The sequence below is a fragment of the Oratosquilla oratoria genome, chromosome 1, assembly GCF_046742065.1.
Source record: "Oratosquilla oratoria isolate Oo_2021 chromosome 1, ASM4674206v1, whole genome shotgun sequence".
Lineage (NCBI taxonomy): Eukaryota > Metazoa > Arthropoda > Malacostraca > Stomatopoda > Squillidae > Oratosquilla > Oratosquilla oratoria.
The window spans coordinates 77,318,331-77,335,837 of NC_134777.1; the positions used below are offsets into that span (position 1 = coordinate 77,318,331).

The 17,507-nt window shown below is 39.6% G+C and overlaps 1 protein-coding gene across 3 annotated transcripts in view; it reads right to left on the reverse strand.

The window, feature by feature from the left end:
- The window catches only part of Vps26 (vacuolar protein sorting 26), a 161,998-nt gene that overhangs the window by 52,148 nt on the left and 92,343 nt on the right, over nt 1-17,507 (reverse strand). For all 3 annotated transcript variants that reach the window (XM_076212332.1, XM_076212288.1, XM_076212239.1), the window contains one exon: nt 5,059-5,223. In XM_076212332.1, the coding sequence (XP_076068447.1) occupies nt 5,059-5,223 (165 nt within the window). The remainder of the gene's footprint in view (nt 1-5,058; nt 5,224-17,507) is intronic.

The following is a 17,507-nucleotide window of genomic DNA, read 5'->3' on the forward strand; positions in this document are numbered from 1 at the left end:
CTTTACAAGGGAAAAGGGGACAAGTGTGAATGTAGTAGTTTCAGAGGGATTAGCTTGTTAACCCATTCAACTCCGATGACAAGATGTCTTGTCATTTGGTCAAATAAAACAAAAAATCATAATAAAACAACAAAATGTTTGATGATCAAACAGCACCAGAAAAATATGACGTCATATTTTTCTGGTGCTGTTTGATCATCAAACATTTTGTTGTTTTATTATGATTTTTTGTTTTATTTGACCAAATGACAAGACATCTTGTCATCGGAGTTGAATGGGTTAAGTGTAGTTGGGAAGGCTTATGGGAGGATCTTGATTGAGAGGATTAGGAGAGGAACAGAGGGAGTAATTGGTGAGGAACAGTGTGGATTTAGGACGGGTAGAGGTTGTGTAAATAAGATTTTTGTGGTAAGACAGATATGTGAGAAAGCTATAGGAAAGGGGAAGGATGTTTTTTGGACTTTTATGGATCTGGAAAAGGCTTACAACAGGGTAGATAGAAAGGCACTGTGGGAGGTTTTGCGGATATATGGGATAGGAGGAAAGCTTCTAGGAGCTGTCACGAGTTTTTATGAGTGTAGTAGAGCTTGTGTCAGGATTAGAAATGGAGAGAGTGAGTGGTTCGAGGTAAAGGTGGGACTTAGTCAAGGATGCTTTATGTCGCCCTGGCTGTTCAACTCATACATGGATGGGGTAGTGCGAGAGGTAAATGACAAGGGTAGTGGATCAGGGATTAGAGATGGTTTAAGAAAATGGAGAAAAGTGGGAGGTGAGCCAGTTGTTGTTTGCGGACGAAAATGTGCTTGTGGCAGGATCGGAGGGATTGAGGAAGTTGGTGACAGAGTTTGGGAGTGTGTGTGATAGAAGAAAGCTGAAGATAAATGTGGGTAAAAGTAAGGTGATGAGATGTACAAGGGGTGAAAGTGGCAGTAGACTGGAAGTGAGCATTAAGGGAGAGCGATTGGAAGAAGTGGATAGTTTTAGATACTTGGGTGCAAATGTGGCAGGAAAAGGTGGAGTGAAGGTGGAGGTAGAATGTAGATTGAGAGAAGCGAGTAAATGCCTTGGTGGATTAAAAAGTGTAATGAGGAATAGACATTTGGGAATGGAGGCTAAGAGGAGACTGTATGAAGGAGTGATTGTGCCAACAGCACTGTATGGGGCAGAAACATGGAACATAGGAGAGGAAGAGAGAAGGAGTTTGAATGTTTTTGAGATGAGGTGTCTGAGAAGTATGATGGGGGTTACTAGGCTAGATAGGGTGAGAAACGAGGAGGTGAGAAGGAGAATAGGGGTGGAAAGGGAGTAGGGAGATAGGGTTGATGAAAGAATATTAGGATGGTTTGGACACATGGAAAGAATGAGTGTAGAAAGACTAGTAAAAGAAGTATGGAAGGCAGATGTGGAGGGAGTGAACATGAAGGGATGTCCTAGGATGAGATGGATGGATGGGGTGAAGGGGGCTTTGGGGAAGAGGGGAATGTCTGTTGAGGAAGGATGGGAGAGGACAGAAGACAGGGGTGATTGGAGAAAGGATGGGAGAGGACAGAAGACAGGGGTGATTGGAGAATGGTTGTGTACGGATGATGTTGTGTTGCATGAGGTGGAATGGGCGGGGGGATGGGGGGTGAGGTAGTATGTGTGAGCAAAATTTGATGCAGCCTGAAGGGATTTCTCCCCGTCTTCTTTTATGCATGGGGGGACGGAGAGGGGGGGTCGCCGATTTAATGAAGTGGCCTTGCTGTGGATGTGCTGTGTCTTGTGACACTGCTGCTGACCCAGGGCAGTGGACAAGGTGCAGGGATGACCCGTCATCCAGGAGGTACTAAGATAAGAGGGAGGGTGGAGGGGTGTGGAGTGTATTCAGGGATGGAATGGGTGGGAATGATTTTATGCCTTTTCCTTTTTGGCTACCTCCCTTGTAATGGGGAAAAAGCCTTGGTATATGTATGTATGTATGTTCCATTTTTCTTCTATCCGTTTCTTTGTTTAGGAATTTATCCCAATTTGCATTGCGGAAGAATGTTTTAAGTTTCTCAAAGTTTGTTTTGTTATACATTAGTCTTCCTATTCTATGTTTATTGCTTTTGCTTTGATCTATTTGTTCTTTCAATTCCAGTTCTAATAGTACATGGTCACTCTTTCCTATCAGAGTTTTGTAATCAATTTTTTCAACAATCTCAGGCTCTGTCGTAAGTATCAAGTCCAATGTTGAGGGTTCTTCATTACCTCTGTATCTAGTATTTTCTCTAATCCACTGGGTCATTATGTACTCAATGGTCAAGTCAAGAAGGACATTACCCCAGAGTTCCTCCCCTGCCTTCACTGTCATCTCTTCCCAACATATTTCCTTTGAATTAAAGTCACCCATAATTATTGTATTTCCTCTGTCTTTCAGTATTTCAGTTAATTCGTATTTTGTATCTTCTAATAAGTTGGAATGATCACTTTCTGACCAGGCTTGTGTTTTGGGGGGGCACGTACACCATAAATGTATGAAGGAGTGATTGTGCCAACAGCACTGTATGGGGAAGAAACATGGAACATAAGAGAGGAGAAAAGGAATTTGAACGTGTTTGAGATGAAATGCCTGAGAAATATGATAGGGGTTAATAGGCTAGATAGTGAGAAATGAGGAGGTGAGGAGGAGAACAGGGGTGGAAAGGGAGGTGGGAGATAGGGTTGATGAAAGAGTATTAGGATGGTTTGGACACATGGAAAGAATGAGTGAAGAAAGATTAGTAAAAGAGGTGAGAAAGGCAGACAAGAGGTGGAAGGAGTGAACATGAGGGGGGCGACCTAGGATGAGATGGATGGATGGCGTAAAAGGGGCATTGGGAAAGAGGGGAATGTTTGTTGAAGAAGAACGGAAGAGAACAGAAGATAGAGGTGAATGGAGAAAGGTTGTGTATGGACGATGGGGGTGAGGGAGTATGTATGAGAAATAAATTGACGCAGCCCGAAGGGATTTCTCCCCGTCTTCTTTTCTGCATGTGGGGATGGAGAAGGGTGTCACCAAATTAATGAAGCAGCCTTGCTATGGATGTCCTGTGTCTTGCAACACTGCTTCTGACCCAGGGCAATGTACAAGATGCAGGGATGACCCGTCATCCAGGAGGTGCCAAGATAAGAAGGGAAGAGGGGCTAGGGTAGGGGATGGAATGGGTGGGAGTGGTTTCTATGCCTTTGTCTTTTGGCTACCTCCCATGTAAGGAGGAAAAGAGCCTTTGGTATATGAATGTATTAACAAAAGAACAAAGGCAGATTTGCCAACATCAAAGAATTTATGAAAATAAATCCTCAGTGGAGGTGAGAGAACTCAAGCTTAGAATTAAATATCATAAACAATTATCAAATTACACACAAACATACATATACCAAAGGGTTTTTCCTCTTTACAAGGGAAGCAGCCAAAGTTAAAGACATAGAGAGAGAGAGGGGGAGAGAATTCTACAACACAGTTATCTCGAATTATGACAAAACAAACAATATAGATTTAATATATCTAGACTTTGCAAAAGCTTTTTATACTGTCCCACACGAAAGACTAATTACTAAATTAGCTTTACATGGAATAAGTGGTAGCCTATTAGGTTGGACTAGTAATTGGTTGAATGGTCGTAAACAGAGAGTTGTTTTAAATGGAAAAACTTCTGGATGGAAAAGTGTTGCAAGTGGAGTTCCTCAGGGTTCCGTTCTTGGGCCACTTCTATTCATAGTATATATAAATGATATAGACCATGGACTAAAATCTACTGTTTCCAAATTTGCTGATGATACAAAACTGTGCGGAGTGGCAAATGATCACTCAAACCAATTAGATATTCAAGAAGATTTAGATAAATTACAGCAATGGTCTGAAAAGTGGCTAATGAAATTTAACACAGGTAAATGCAAGGTAATGCACATAGGTAAAAATAACAGTAAGTACGATTACAAATTATTTGGAAATTCGTTAACACAAGTGGATAGTGAAAAAGATCTCGGCGTAATTATCAGTAACGACCTCAAATCATCCAAGCAGTGTATTTCAGCCTCTGGGAAAGCAAATAAGATTCTGGGACTGATTGCCACATCTTTTGATTTCAAAAGTCCATCACTCATTAACAAGCTATATAAATCGTTAGTTCGTCCACATTTGGAAAAAGTACAACGGCAAGCCACAAAACTGATTCCAAATATCAAAAATAAATCATACGAAAATAGACTAAAACAAATGAATCTGTTTTCCCTAAAAAAGCGTAGACTCAGAGGTGACTTGATACAGGTCTTTAAGATTTTAAAGGGCATTGACAACATCAAAAGTGACAAAATTTTTACATTGAATGAGAATCAGACAAGAAACAATGGTCTCAAACTGTCTGGAAATAGATTCAATTTGGAAGTAGGTAGAAACAACTTTGCCAACCAACTTTGCCAACCATGTAGTTAATGAATGGAATAACCTTCCTGCACAGGTAGTGCAATGTAGTTCAGTTCGAAGCTTTAAGAATCATTTAGATAAATACCTAAGTGAGATGCTGTAATGATTATAATTTATCTTATATTATTTGTTTTTGTTTTGTTATCATTTGTCTGTCTGATTTTCATTTATTATTAGTTATATGTCAATTTATTATTATTTACTACTTACCTGTTTGTTTATTATTTAACTATACCTATGCATTTATGTATTTTATTTGTTATTTACATTATTATAGTTTTTATTTATTGTTTTATTATCAATATGATTTTTTTTTTCACATCCGACCTAGATATGGATCAAAAGGTCTCCTGTCGGCATGCTCCGCCTTTGTAATCCTTTGAGAAGGGGAGAGAGAGGGGGAGAGATGGAGGGAGGGAAGGGAGAGAGAAAATCATATTTTATAAATATATATATATATATATATATATATATATATATATATATATATATATATATATATTTTATCTAGTGGAGCTTAATTTTCAAACATGAAAGAATACTTACATGACTGGTCTGTAAGCATTTCACAAAAAACCCTAAAATACCAACTGCACATAATTTACATACATACACCAAAAAGCTCTAAAACTTACTTAGACTTGTTGTATTCAAACTCAATGTGAAGACAGTCTTCAATGCCGACCTCCATTTTAATAGAATTATTGAGTTCTGGGTAGGAAGACAAAGTGTGTACTACAAGGTCCATTTCACGAACAACGTCAGAAAGCCGCCTCACAATGGTCACACGCAGATAGTACCTGGAATATGAAAAGTAATAAATCTTTTGGACTGCAAGTCTTAAACATATTGAAATAACTAACATTAACAAGTCTTGGAATTATTAACCATTCAATTTGCAAACTCAAGGTTCCCTTTTCCAAAGCCCTGCATCTAGATCCCAGGTCTAGTCTGAGGACTGAGGCCTACAGGGTTACACACCCAGCAGGGGTGAGGGAAGATGAACATTGTTTCCAACATAAGAAAGACAGTTACAGAAGAGATCTGAAAAAGAACAGCTTTCCACACAGAGTAATATATACATGGAACAAATTGAAAGAGAAAAGAGTGAGTGCTAAAACTATACATGATTTTAAGAAAGAACTGGATGTGGAAAGACATAACTGTGGGTCACTACGAGCTTAGCTTTTCTCCCGCAAAATACAACTAGGTAAATACTGACAGTCAAACGAATCAGATGTGCCTTAGAATGCTCAGCGAGCTAATGCTAAATCTAGTGATTCTTTGACGAACAGGTGGCACAATACCTAGCCGTAAACAAAAGGAAGGGGGTGATGGCGAGTGGTAGAACTGTGATGTAGGAAAGTGATTAAATTTAGTACATACATACATATACCAAAAGCTTTTTTCCCCTTACACAGGGGGTGGCCAAAAAAGAAAAAGGCATAGAAATCACTCCCACCCATTTCATTTACCATATATTCCACTCCCCTCCACCCTCCTATCTTGGCACCTCCTGGAAGCAGTGTCGTAAGACACAGCACATCCATAGCAAGGCCACTTCATTAATTCAGAGACCCCCTCTCTCCGTCCCCTCATGCAGAAAAGGAGAAGACGGGGTGGTGTGAGAGGTGAATGCAAGGGTGGTGGGTCAGGGGTTGGAGATGGTTAAAGAAAATGGAGAAAAGTGGAAAATAAGCCAGTTGCTGTTTGCTGATGACACTGCGCTTGTAGCAGGATCAGAGGAGGGATTGAGGAAGTTAGTGACAGAGTTTGAGAAGGTGTGTGAAAGAAGGAAGCTGAAGATAAATGTGGGCAAAAGTAAGGTGATGACATGTACAAGGGGGGGAGAGTGACAGCAGGCTGGAAGTGAGCATTAAGGGAGAGAGACTGGAGGAAGTGGTTAGTTAACTTGGGTGGGAATGTGGCAGGAAAGGGAGTGGGGTGGAGGTAGAATGTAGATTGAGAGAAGCAAGTAAATGCCTTGGTGGATTAAAAAGTGTAATGAGAAATTGACATTGGGAATGGATGCTAAGAGGAGGTTATACGAAGTAGTGATTGTGCCGACAGCACTATACAGGACAGAAACATGGAACCTAAGAGAGGAGTTTGAATGTGTTTGAGATGAGGTGTCTGAGAAGTATGACAGGGGTTACTAGGCTGGATAGAGTGAGATATAAGGAAGTCAGGAGGAGAACATGGGTGGAAAGGGAGTTGGGAGATTGGGTTGATGAAAGAGTATTAGGATGGTTTGGACACATGAGAAGAATGAGTGAAGAAAGATTAGTAAAAGAAGTGTGAAAGACAGAGGTGGAAGGAGTGAATATGAGGGGGCGTCCTAGGATGAAATGGATGGATGGGGTAAAAGGGGCATTAGGAAAGAGAGGAATGTCTGTTGAGGAAGGACGGGAGAGGACAGAAGATAGGGGTGAATGGAGAAGGGTTGTGTATGGATGATACTATGGTGCATTAGGGGGGAGTGGGTGGGGGATGGGGGGTGAGGGAGTATGAGAAATAAATTGACGCAGCCCAAAGTTATTTCTCCCTGTCTTCTCCTTTCTGCATGAGGGGACGGAGGAGGGGGGGGGGTCACCAAATTAATGAAGTGGCCTTGCTGTGAATGTGCTGTCTTGCAGTGCAGTGGACAGCATGCAGGGATGATGTCATCCAGGAGGTGCCAAGATGAGGGGGAGGGAGGAGGGTGGAGGGAAGTGGAGTATGTAGGGAATGGAATGGGTGGGAGTGGTTTCTATGCCTTTTTCTTTTTGGCTACCCCCTGTGTAAGGGGGAAAATGTTTTTGGTATATGTATACATGTATGCAGAGGATAGCTAAAGAAATATTAACAAATGCAGACAGACTAGCAAAAAGTAATAACTTAAAAAATTTATGGATGAAAAAGGAACCGAGTGACGAGGAAAAAGAGAAAGAAAAAACACTAAAAGAGGAAGCTAAGGAAAAGAACAAGTAAAGAACAGAGAATGAAAGAAAGTTATTTTTTGGAGAGTGATGGACTTGAGACTGAGGAAATGGTACATAAGGGAGGAAATGCGGGAGCAAGAAGAAAAGGCAGAAAAGGGAAAAAATTAAAGGTAACATATACCACCATAGATGGATTGATATCAGGAATAGATGAATTGAATGATTATCTGGAACAAGAAAAACCAGATATAATAAGGATTGTGGAGACAAAATTGAAAGGATCCTTACCACCAAATAGTATAGGCCAAGGACTATATGATTGTTGGATCAGAAACAGAAACAAAGCAGGGTGGAGGAGTCATGTTGCTAACCAAGAAAGGCCTAAATGCGACAAAAATCACAGAAGGAGAGAAGACTGTGTAGTTGATTATGATAAGAGTTGAGGATAGAGATATGAAAAATAGAAAGTATGCAGTGATTTATGTCCCAACTAAAACTTACACATGGAATGAATGTGAACGCTCCAAAATACTGGAAGACACAAGACAAACACTAAATGAAATACTAAAGAACGAAGGAAATCTGTTGGGAAGAAATGACTGTGAAAGGTGGAAAAGATCACTGGGGAAACATATTACAGGAAATAACCATTGATTACACATTGATGCAATGGGTCAAGGAAAATACCATATATAGAAATAACAATGAACCCTCATGATTGGATTTGTTATTCACATCAGAACCTGAAATTGTGGATAAAATCAAATACAAGACACCAATTGGAAAAAGTGATCACATACTACTACTAGAATTAAATGAAGAAACAAATATAGATATAATTGAAAAACACAGAAAAGGAAGACTTATTTACAACAAAACAGATCTTGGAAAACTTAGAAAATTCTTTCAAGAAGCAAATTGGGAAAATTTAATAATGAAGAAACAAAGGTGGAAGAGAAATGAATAATTTGGAAGGAAAACTATAATGAAGGAGTGGACAAGTATGTACATACATACATATACCAAGCCTTTTTCCCCCTTACAAGGGAGGTAGCCAAAAAGAAAAAGGCATAAAATCATTCCCACCCATTCCATCCCTAAATACACTCCATTCCCCTCCACCCTCCCTCTTATCTTAGCACCTCCTGGATGACGGGTCATCCCTGCACCCTGTCCACTGCCCTGGGTCAGAGGCAGTGTCGAAAGGCACAGCACATCCACAGCAAGGCCGCTTCATTGAATCGGTGACCCCCCCCCCATGCAGAAAAGGGGAAGACGGGGGGAAATCCCTTCGGCCTGCGTCAAATTTTCCTCACACATACTACCTCACCCCCCATCTCCCCACCCATTCCACCTCATGCATCACATCATCATCCATATACAACCATTCTCCATTCACCCCTGTCTTCTGTCCTCTCCTGTCCTTCCTCAACAGACATTCCCCTCTACCCCAAAGCCCCCTTCACCCCATCCATCCATCTCATCCTAGGACATCCCCTCATGTTCACTCCCTCCACATCTGCCTTCCATACCTCTTTTACTAGTCTTTCTTTATTCTTTCCATGAGTCCAAACTATCCTAATACTTTCATCAACCCTATCTCCCAGCTCCCTTTCCACCCCTGTTCTCCTTCTCACCTCCTCATTTCTCACTCTATCCAACCTAGTAACCCCTGTCATACTTCTCAGACACCTCATCTCAGACACAAACAACTTCTCTCTTCCTCTCCTATGTTCCATGTTTCTGCCCCATACAGTGCTGTTGGCACAATCACTCCTTCATACAGTCTCCTCTTAGCATCCATTCCCAAATGTCTATTCCTCATTACACTTTTTAATCCACTAAGGCATTTACTTGCTTCTCTCAATCTACATTCTACCTCCACCTTCACTCCACCTTTTCCTGACACATTTGCACCCAAGTATCTAAAACTATCCACTTCCTCCAGTCTTTCACCCATAATGCTCACTTCCAGCCTGCTGTCACTCTCTCCCCTTGTACATCTCATGACCTTACTTTTGCCCACATTTATCTTCAGCTCCCTTCTTTCACACACCTTCTCAAACTCTGTCACTAACTTCCTCAATCCCTCCTCTGATCCTGCTACAAGCGCATTGTCGTCAGCAAACAAGAGCTGGCTCACCTCCCACTTTTCTCCATTTTCTTTAACCATCTCCAATTCCTGACCCACCACCCTTGCATTTACCTCTTGCACCACCCCATCCATGTATAAGTTGAAAAGCCAGAGAGACATAACACATCCTTGACAAAGTCCCACCTTTACCTCGAACCACTCACTCTCTCCATTTCTAATCCTGACACATGCTCTACTACTCTCGTAAAAACTCTTGACAGCTCCTAGAAGCTTTCCTCCTATCCCATATATCCGGAGGGAGTCACAAAGTGCGCAAAGATGGTGTGTGGAACAAGAAGGACAGGAGGAAATAGAAGGGTAGTGAATGGTGGGATAAGGAAACAAAGAAGATTGTAGAAGAGAAGAAGCAAGCTTTCACAGATTGGTTACAAAATAGGACAAGGGAGTCATAAGAGATACAAAGAAAAGAAAAGAGAAGTAAAGCGAAAGGTAAAGGAGGCAAAGAGGAGAGCAGATGTGAAATGGAGGAAGAGTATGACAGAAAATTTTGAAATAAAAAGATGTTTTGGAAAGAAATTAAGAGAGGAAGAGGAGGCGAATCAAGTAGAGACGAAAAGGTAAAAGGTGCAGATGGAGAAATGATAATGGAAGAGAACGCAGTAAGGGGAAGATGGGCAGAATATTTTAGAGAGTTGCTAAATGTGAAGGAGGATAGGGAGGGAAAGATAGTTACAGTGGGAAGTGCTAAGAAAATGAAAGTGATGAGTGAGGATAATGGAAGAGAAATAAGGAAGGATGAAGTGAAGGCAGTTGTTAAGATGATGAAAGCAGGTAAGGCACCTGGTCTGGATGGATGCCATGCAGAATGTCTAAAAAAAAAAGGAGTTACAGTGATGGTGGACTGGCTGGTGAGGTTATTTAATGTTTGCTGGAGAGAGGGTAGAGTGCCGGAGGACTGGAGGAGTACCTGTATAGTTCCACTTTACAAGGGAAAAGGGGACAAGTGTGAGTGTAGTAGTTTCAGAGGGATTAGCTTGTTAGGTGTAGTTGGGAAGGCTTATGGGAGGATCTTGATTGAGAGGATTAGAAAAGGAAAAGAGGGAGTATTTGGTGAGGAACTGTGTGGATTTAGGACAGGTAGAGATTGTTTAGATCAGATTTTTGTGGTAAGACATATGTGAGAAAGCTATAAGAAAAGGTAAGGATGTTTTTTGGGCTTTTATGGATCTGGAAAAGGCACTGTGGGACAAGTATGTACCTAGACAAAAACAGGAGAGGGTATACATAAAATCCTGGTACAATAAAAAGTGCAGTGAAGCAAAAGACAGAAGAGATAAAGCCTGGAAAAGATAGAAAAAAGGAAATAAAATCTGAGAAATGAAAAATATACACCTAAGAAATGAACATGCAAAAATATGTAGGGAAGAAAAAAGAAATTATGAAAAGGACATAATAGACAAATGTAAAGATCAACCCAAATTATATATGTATGTAAACGCCAAACTAGAAAAATAAACTGGAAATTCTTAAATTACTTCAAAGTAACAGAGAATACACAGAAGATATAGAAATGGCAGATATTACTAACAAACATTTCAAATCTGTATTCACCAAAGAACAAGAAAATCTACAAAACTGTGATCAAAGAAATGAAGTGAGATTTCCTCCAATGAGGGAATATTACTCAGAATTAAATAAGGAATCAAATATTAAAGCTGGACATTAACAAATGACATGGCCTGGATGGAGTTGCAAACTGGATACTAAAGGAATGTGTGGATGAACTAACAGGAAAAATATACAAAATTGTTGAATGCTCACTCAAAGAAAGAAAATTACCAGAATGGAAAAATGCCAATATTGTGCCAATATATAAGAGGGGGAAATAATGAAGACCCAACAAATTAGACTGGTGTCCCTAACTAGTGCAATAGTTAAAATTTGTGAGAGAATCATAAAGTTAGATGGACAAAATACCTGGAGGAGAACAATGTACTGAACCCGAGGCAATTTGGATTCAGACAGGGAAGATCATGTATCACTAATTTGATTTGTTTCTATTCAAGATTGATTGATATATTGCAAGGGATGGCTGGGCAGACTTTGCCTTCCTAGACTTACAAAGGCATTTGATAAGGTACCATACACAAAATTGCTATATACTGGAAACAATAGGAGGCTTACATGGAAAATTATTGAATTGGATGGAGGACTTCCTACATGAAAGAAAAATGAGAGTAGTGATCAGAGACAAATATTCAAAATGGGAAGGAACGAGTAGTGGCGTCCCACGGGCCAGTACTAGCTCCAATAATGTTTACTATATATGTGAATGACATGGACGAAAGTATTGAATGTTACATGAACTTCTTTGTGGATGACACAAAGTTATTAACCACTTCACTACGGGCCAAAATCTCGCGGGCAGCATTAGCTGCCAGACGTATGATGTTTCGTCATAATACTCGCATCATAAAAAATAGTCACCGCTTATATCGATCGTTCTCTCTTTCACCCGTGAATTTTGATAACCATAGAAAATGTGATGAAGACAGTTTAGAGAGTATGTCATTATGCAGGGGCAACTACAATAAATATAATCAAGACACTGATATGGCAGCCTCGCGTATCCACTTGCTCCTCATGCCGCCTACGTAGGCGGCACCGTATGGAAGGGGTTAAAGAGAATAAACTCCGAAATAGACTGTGACTCATTACAGAGTGATCTGAACAATGTCTCAGAGTGGAGCAAGAGATGGGAAGCAGAATTCAACATCAAGAAATGCAGTATAATCGAATTTGGGAAAAGCAAGAATAGGATATCAGGACATTATTAAATTGGAAGCCTGCTGGCTGAGTGGGTTAGGGCGTCGTTACTTGCGGTGAAGGTCAAGGAGATGGCAGTTCGAATCCTGCCACCAGCGAAGTAGAACCAAAGACAGGGTTCACTAAATTCCATGCTACAAAGTCCTCTGTGAGGGGCAACGTCTTAGCCTTCCAATAGGGAGGAGTTTGTGACATTAAACCATATCATATCATATAAATTTGATGGAAAAGAAGTAAAGAAAGTAAATTCTGAAAGGGACCTAGAAGTAATCATCACTAAAGACATGTCACCAGATAAACATATAAATAAAATAGTTGGAGAAACATATAATTTGTTGAGATCAATAAAGGTGACTTTTAAATACCTGGATAAGGAAATGATAAATTTTTTTTTACAAACAATGATAAGGCCAAAACTGGAATATGCAGTGTTGATATGGTCACCCAGTACAAAAAACATACATACATACATATACCAAAGGCTTTTTCCTCCTTACACAGGGGGTAGCCAAAAAGAAAAAGGCATGGAAACCACTCCCACCCATTCCATTCCCTACATATTCCACTCCCCTCCACCCTCCTCCCTCCCTCTTATCTTGGCACCTCCTGGATGATGGGTCATCCCTGCATCCTGTCCACTGCCCTGGGTCAGATGTAGTGTCACAAAACACAGCACATCCACAGCAAGGCCGCTTCATAAAGAATATAAGAAAATTAGAAAGAATACAAAGAGCAATGACAAAGATGGCCCCAACACTTTCAAACTTGACATATGAACAAAGACTAGCCAAACTGAAATTGCTGACACTGGAACAAAGAAGAGAATAAGGGGACCTACTAACCATCTACAGAATTATAAAAGGAAAAGAATGCCTTGATTGAGAGGACTTATTAAAGTGGGGCAGAGGAAAAACAAGAGGACATGCAGTGAAACTCAAAAAGGACAGCTACAGAAGAGACCTGAAAAAGAACAGCTTCCCACACAGTGATAGATGCCTGGAACAAATTGGACGAAAAAATAGTGTGTGCAAACACAATACAGACGCTCCTCTACTTACGTTCATTCGTTTTACGTTTTTTCAATTTTATGTTTGAACTGACTGTAAAAAAAAAAATTGTAAAAAAAAAATTTTTGAGTGAATTTTTTAGTTTAGCGCGCTCTCCGTAGTTCAAACGATACTTATGCATGACGCTGCGTCCATTGTTTACATGGCGCAAACGACAGACTGAACATGCCTTGCCTCCTCCTCCTCCCCCTCCTCCTCCACCATCTCAATTTATGTTGCTTGAATTTCATTTATTTGAAATTAATGTTATTATTTTACAATGTTGTGTGTATAATTAATGATTTAGGGGTGTTTTATAAGATACGGTAATAGAATTTACGGATGTATAGTACAGTAACAACTTACGTTCGGCCGTTCGGAACGTAACTAAAACGTAAGTTGAGGAGCGTCTGTATAAGAATTTAAGAACATGATCTTGCAAGATGCAAAAACGGGTCACCACAAGCATAGCTACCCTTCCCATAAAATACAACTAGGTAAATTCACACACACACAAGCTACAGATCCATAAAAATCTTCTTTGTTTGTGCTCCGCAGAAGAGGAAATTTCTTGGTTATACAACAAAAGAAAACTTGGTTTGTAATGAATGGGAGGGGAGCAATTGTGGGTGTCCACAATGAAGTCTCTACAGTGCTAGTTAGACATAATACGAAAAAAATTAGGGAAAACTACGATAAGTTTGAATCAAATGATGACTTGAAAGCAGAGACATCTAGGGGCGCCATGTCGAAATACAATGTAAACAGGCGATACCTAACTCTAGCGACTAGATGAATACATGATGAAGAATCGTTCTCAGGATTTGGTAAGTATGAAAGAAGGAATTTAAGTTGAATCTTAGACATAGAAAGAGAAATGAGCAAAAATAGAAAATGGTGGGAGAATGAAATCATGGACCTAAGGAAAGAAATTGTAGAATTAATGGATTGCTTAGCGCAAGCTAACATTGAGATTTCTGACCTAAGAAAAACAAACTCAGAACTAAGAATCGAAATTAAGGTAATGAAAAATCATATAATAGAGGTGAAGCATGAAAATGAAACGAGGAAAATTAATGATACTACCAATAGTTAAAACCTAAAAAATGAGGTAAATAACAAAATACAAGAAATGACTGAAAGAACTGAAGAAAACTTAGGTGAGGAAAGTATCCAAGATTAAGAAATAAAAGGTAAACAGAGAAAATTAAGAAATAGCCTTTCAAGAAATAGTCCAACAACAAATGCAGGAAAATGAAAAAGATACAATCATTCAAATGATTAAAGAAAAGGCAAATTGGGTTAGAGATGCAGTGGATAGAAAAAAATGTATTGTGGTATATGGACTAAGAGAAAAACATGGTCTGGGGAGAAAAAGAAAAAGCAATACCAATCTTAAAAGAAATTAAGGATGGGGATCGGGAAGAAGAGAAAGACATAGATGATGTGTATAGGATAGGACATTATTCTAAGGAAAGAAATCAACCCCAAAAGATAAAACTAAGATCACAAATGGTAATAGAAGACATTATAAAAAGTAAGTTGAGAAGGAGTGAACATTACTATAAGATATGGATAAAGAGAAATGTGTGTTGAAGAATTAGAAAAGAGAAGACACTAACAGATGAAGCTATGGAAAAAAATGCAAAGAGAATGGAGACCGAAAGAAAGGAATTCAATTGGAGGGTAATCGACCTGATACTGAGAAAATGGTACATCACAATGGGCGAAGCAAAAAAAAAAAGATGGACAAAGAAAAAATTAAAAGTGGCCTATGCTAATATTGATTAATTAATTTCAGGACTGAATGAACTTAATGATTACCTGTTAGAAGAAAAACCAGAAATAATGGGAAATGTGGAGACAAAATTAAGGGGTTCAATACCACCCATTAATGTTGGACAAGGGCTATACAATTACTGGATTAAAAACTGAAATGAGAAACAGGGAGGAATCAGGTTCTTGGCCAAGAAAAACTTGAATGTGACAAAAATTATGGAGGGCAAAGGCAATGTAGAACTGATCATGATAAAAGTCGAAGACAAGGACATGAAAAGTAGAAAGTTTGTGGTGATTTATGTGCTCCCAAAAACAAGCGCTTGGAAAGAGAATGAGCATATGAAAATGCTAGAAGATACAAGGCATTCATTAAATGAGATACTAATGGGCGGAGGTAACCTGGTAATTATGGGGGACTTTAACTGCAAAGAAATTTGTTGGGAGGAAATGACAGTGAAAGGCGGAGAAGACTTGTGGGGTAATGTATTACTGGACATGACCATGGAATATACAATGACACAGTGGGTCAGTAAAAACACTAGATACAGAAATAATGAGTAACCGTCGGGACTGGATTTAATATTTACAATGGAACCTGAAATTGTTTATAAAATTGAATACAAGACACCACTTGGAAAGAGTGACCATATACTTATTGAGACTGAACTAATAGAAAAAATATATATGGAGAGAAATGGAAAATATAGGAAAGATTGATGTACAACAAAACGGACTTTGGAAAATTAAAGAAATTCTTTCAGAATGCAAATTGGGAAAAATTAGAGACAAAAGCGGAAGAGATGATGGATAACTATAATGGAGTGAATAGGCACGTACAAAGACAGAAACAAGAGTGTACATTAAATGCTGGTTTAAAAGAAGATGCAGTGAGGCAAAAGATGGAGAAAAGATAAAAAAAAAACAAAAAAAAACTGAAAATTGGCAAATATATATAGACTATAGAAAGGAGTATTTAAAAGTGTAAAGAGAGGAAAAAGGAACTACGAGAGACATTATAGAAAAATACAAGAGCAACCCAAACTATCCTATAGATATGTGAATGGTAAACTTAAAAATAAATAGGAAATGGTGAAACTATGCCAAGGAAATACAGAATACACAGAAGATCTAGAAATGGCCGAAGCCATGAATAATCACTTCATGTCGGTTTTCACTAGAGAGAAGGAAGTGAAGTGTGATCTCCCCCCATGAGCGAAATAATAACACAAAAAGAAATAATGGAACATTTAACAAACCTTGATGTTAGGAAATCGCATGGCCCCAACAGAATTGCAAATTGGATTCTAAAAGAATGCAAAGAAGAACTAATGGACAAAATACATAACTTGCTCACTTGAAGAAGGAAAAGCACCAAAAGACTGGAAAATGCTAACATTGTACCAATATATAAAGGAGGAAACAAGGAAGAACCAACTAACTATAGACCGGTCTCACTAACAAGCACTATAGCCAAAATTTGTGAGAAAATTATCAAGAATAGATGGGTAAAACACCTGGAAGAAAATAATATAATAAATCCAAGACAATTTGGGTTCAGACAGGGAAGATCATGTACCACAAACTTAATATCTTTTTTTACTCAAGACTAATAGATATAATACAAGAAATGGATGGATGGGCTGATCATGTTTTCTTGGACTTACAAAAGGCTTTCAACAAGGTACATACATATACCAAGGCTTTTTCCCCCTTCCAAGGGAGGTAGCCAAAAAGGGAAAGGCACAAAAACACTCCCACCCATTTCATCCCTAAATACACTCCACACCCCTCCCACCCTTCCTCTCATCTGAGCACCTCCTGGATGACGGGTCATCCCTGCACCTTGTCCACTGCCCTGGGTCAGAAGCAGTGTCGCAAGACACAGTACATCCACAGCGAGGCCGCTTCATTTAATCGGCGACCCCCCCTCTCCGTCCCCCTTTGCATATAAGGCGAGGACGGGGAGAAATCCCTTCGGGCTGCGTCAAAATTTACTCACACATACTACCCCACCCCCCACTTCCCCGCCCATTCCTCCTCATGCAGTCACAACATCATCCATATACAACCATTCTCCACTCACCTCTGTCTTCCGTCCTCTCCCTTCCTTCCTCAACAGACATTCCCCTCTTCCCCAAAGCCCCCTTCACCCCATCCATCCACCTCATCCTAGGACGTCCCCTCATGTTCACTCCCTCCACATCTGCCTTCCATACCTCCTTTACTAGTCTTTCTTCACTCATTCTTTCCATGTGTCCAAACCATCCTAATATTCTTTCATCAACCCTATCTCCCAAATCCTTTTTCACCCCTGTTCTCCTCCTCACCTCCTCATTTCTCACTCTATCTAGCCTAGTAACCCCCACCATACTTCTCAGACACCTCATCTCAAACACATTCAAACTCCTTCTCTCTTC